The sequence below is a fragment of the Histoplasma capsulatum genome, genomic scaffold (genome assembly GCF_000149585.1).
Source record: "Histoplasma capsulatum NAm1 scaffold_1 genomic scaffold, whole genome shotgun sequence".
Lineage (NCBI taxonomy): Eukaryota > Fungi > Ascomycota > Eurotiomycetes > Onygenales > Ajellomycetaceae > Histoplasma > Histoplasma mississippiense.
The window spans coordinates 4688849-4689920 of NW_001813982.1; the positions used below are offsets into that span (position 1 = coordinate 4688849).

Below are 1072 nucleotides of genomic sequence, written 5' to 3' on the forward strand. Positions count from 1 at the left end.
GCTTTCCTAAGATATTTCCCCTCACTATCCCATGTTTGACTGAGATCCTGGAGCATATAGGGCTCAATAACATACCCAGCTAGTTCCGCAGCGAGTTTGAAACCAGCCTCCTCGTTCACATCGCCAAAAGTTACATAGGCACTGCCCGCGGGTTTCCGCTCAGGTTAAAAAAAAATATGCTTTCTTTCTTCCGTTCAAACCAGCTAGTTAGGAGATAAAACCCACCCAGCTTCAACGAAACGGTGCACGAACGCCTTTCCCAATCCAGACGCACCTTTGAATCTCATATTATTAGCAAGTCGCATATTCGTCAACAACGAAAAGAATTGATAGACAGAAACACATAACTGGGGGGTCCAGTCTAAATACCTCCTGTCACGATGACACTCTTCCCTCTGAGGTTTTCGAGGCATGGCAGAATGCTGCAGTCGAGGACACGGTTTTTATACTGTGCGGAAGTCATTTTGTCCAACAGAAAGGATTTTGTGCTGTGATTTCGCGAGTATTTAGCAGAAACCAGTCATTCTCGTATTTGACAACCGAAATATGCAAACGACGCGTTCTGTCTTGAAGCCGTAACTGAATAATACGGATGAAAAGCCGTTCTCGCTCAGCCCTAATGTGTAAATAAGGACATGATTATCAACATCACCGACCACCAATTTCCAAAACCCAGTGAGATATATCAAAAATTATAAAAGGGCAGAGCGACAAAGGCTGAAATAATAGATAAAAAGGATAACTATTATTTCTTCGAATGGCTATTTCAATGGACAGAGCGTTAGAGTCTCCAATAGTGCATGGGAAAACTGAGCCAGGGCTGTTAATCCTACCAGATATGCTGTCATGGACAAGAAAAAGTGAAGCCATATTTGCAAGAAATCATTGGTCTGTGTCCTGTAACAAAGATAACTATGTCAGAACAACAGAGAACCTAGTTTTATAGATACTGGAGGGCGCGGTTGACCAGGTGACCTCAGATTGAAAGTTTCTTGACAGCCTTCGCGCATCAATCACTTACTATTATTCTCATATAAATCTTATATAGAGACACAAAGATATTATGTATCAA

The 1072-nt window shown here is 42.0% G+C and overlaps 1 protein-coding gene across 1 annotated transcript in view; it reads right to left on the minus strand.

The window, feature by feature from the left end:
• The window catches only part of HCAG_01321 (predicted protein), a gene marked incomplete at both ends in the record, with an annotated part of 1430 nt that extends 967 nt beyond the window's left edge, over positions 1–463 (minus strand). The window contains 3 exons of the mRNA XM_001544224.1: positions 76–141; positions 226–274; positions 370–463. Coding sequence (XP_001544274.1) covers positions 76–141; positions 226–274; positions 370–463 — 209 coding nt within the window. The remainder of the gene's footprint in view (positions 1–75; positions 142–225; positions 275–369) is intronic.
• Between the last annotated feature and the right edge of the window lie 609 nt (positions 464–1072).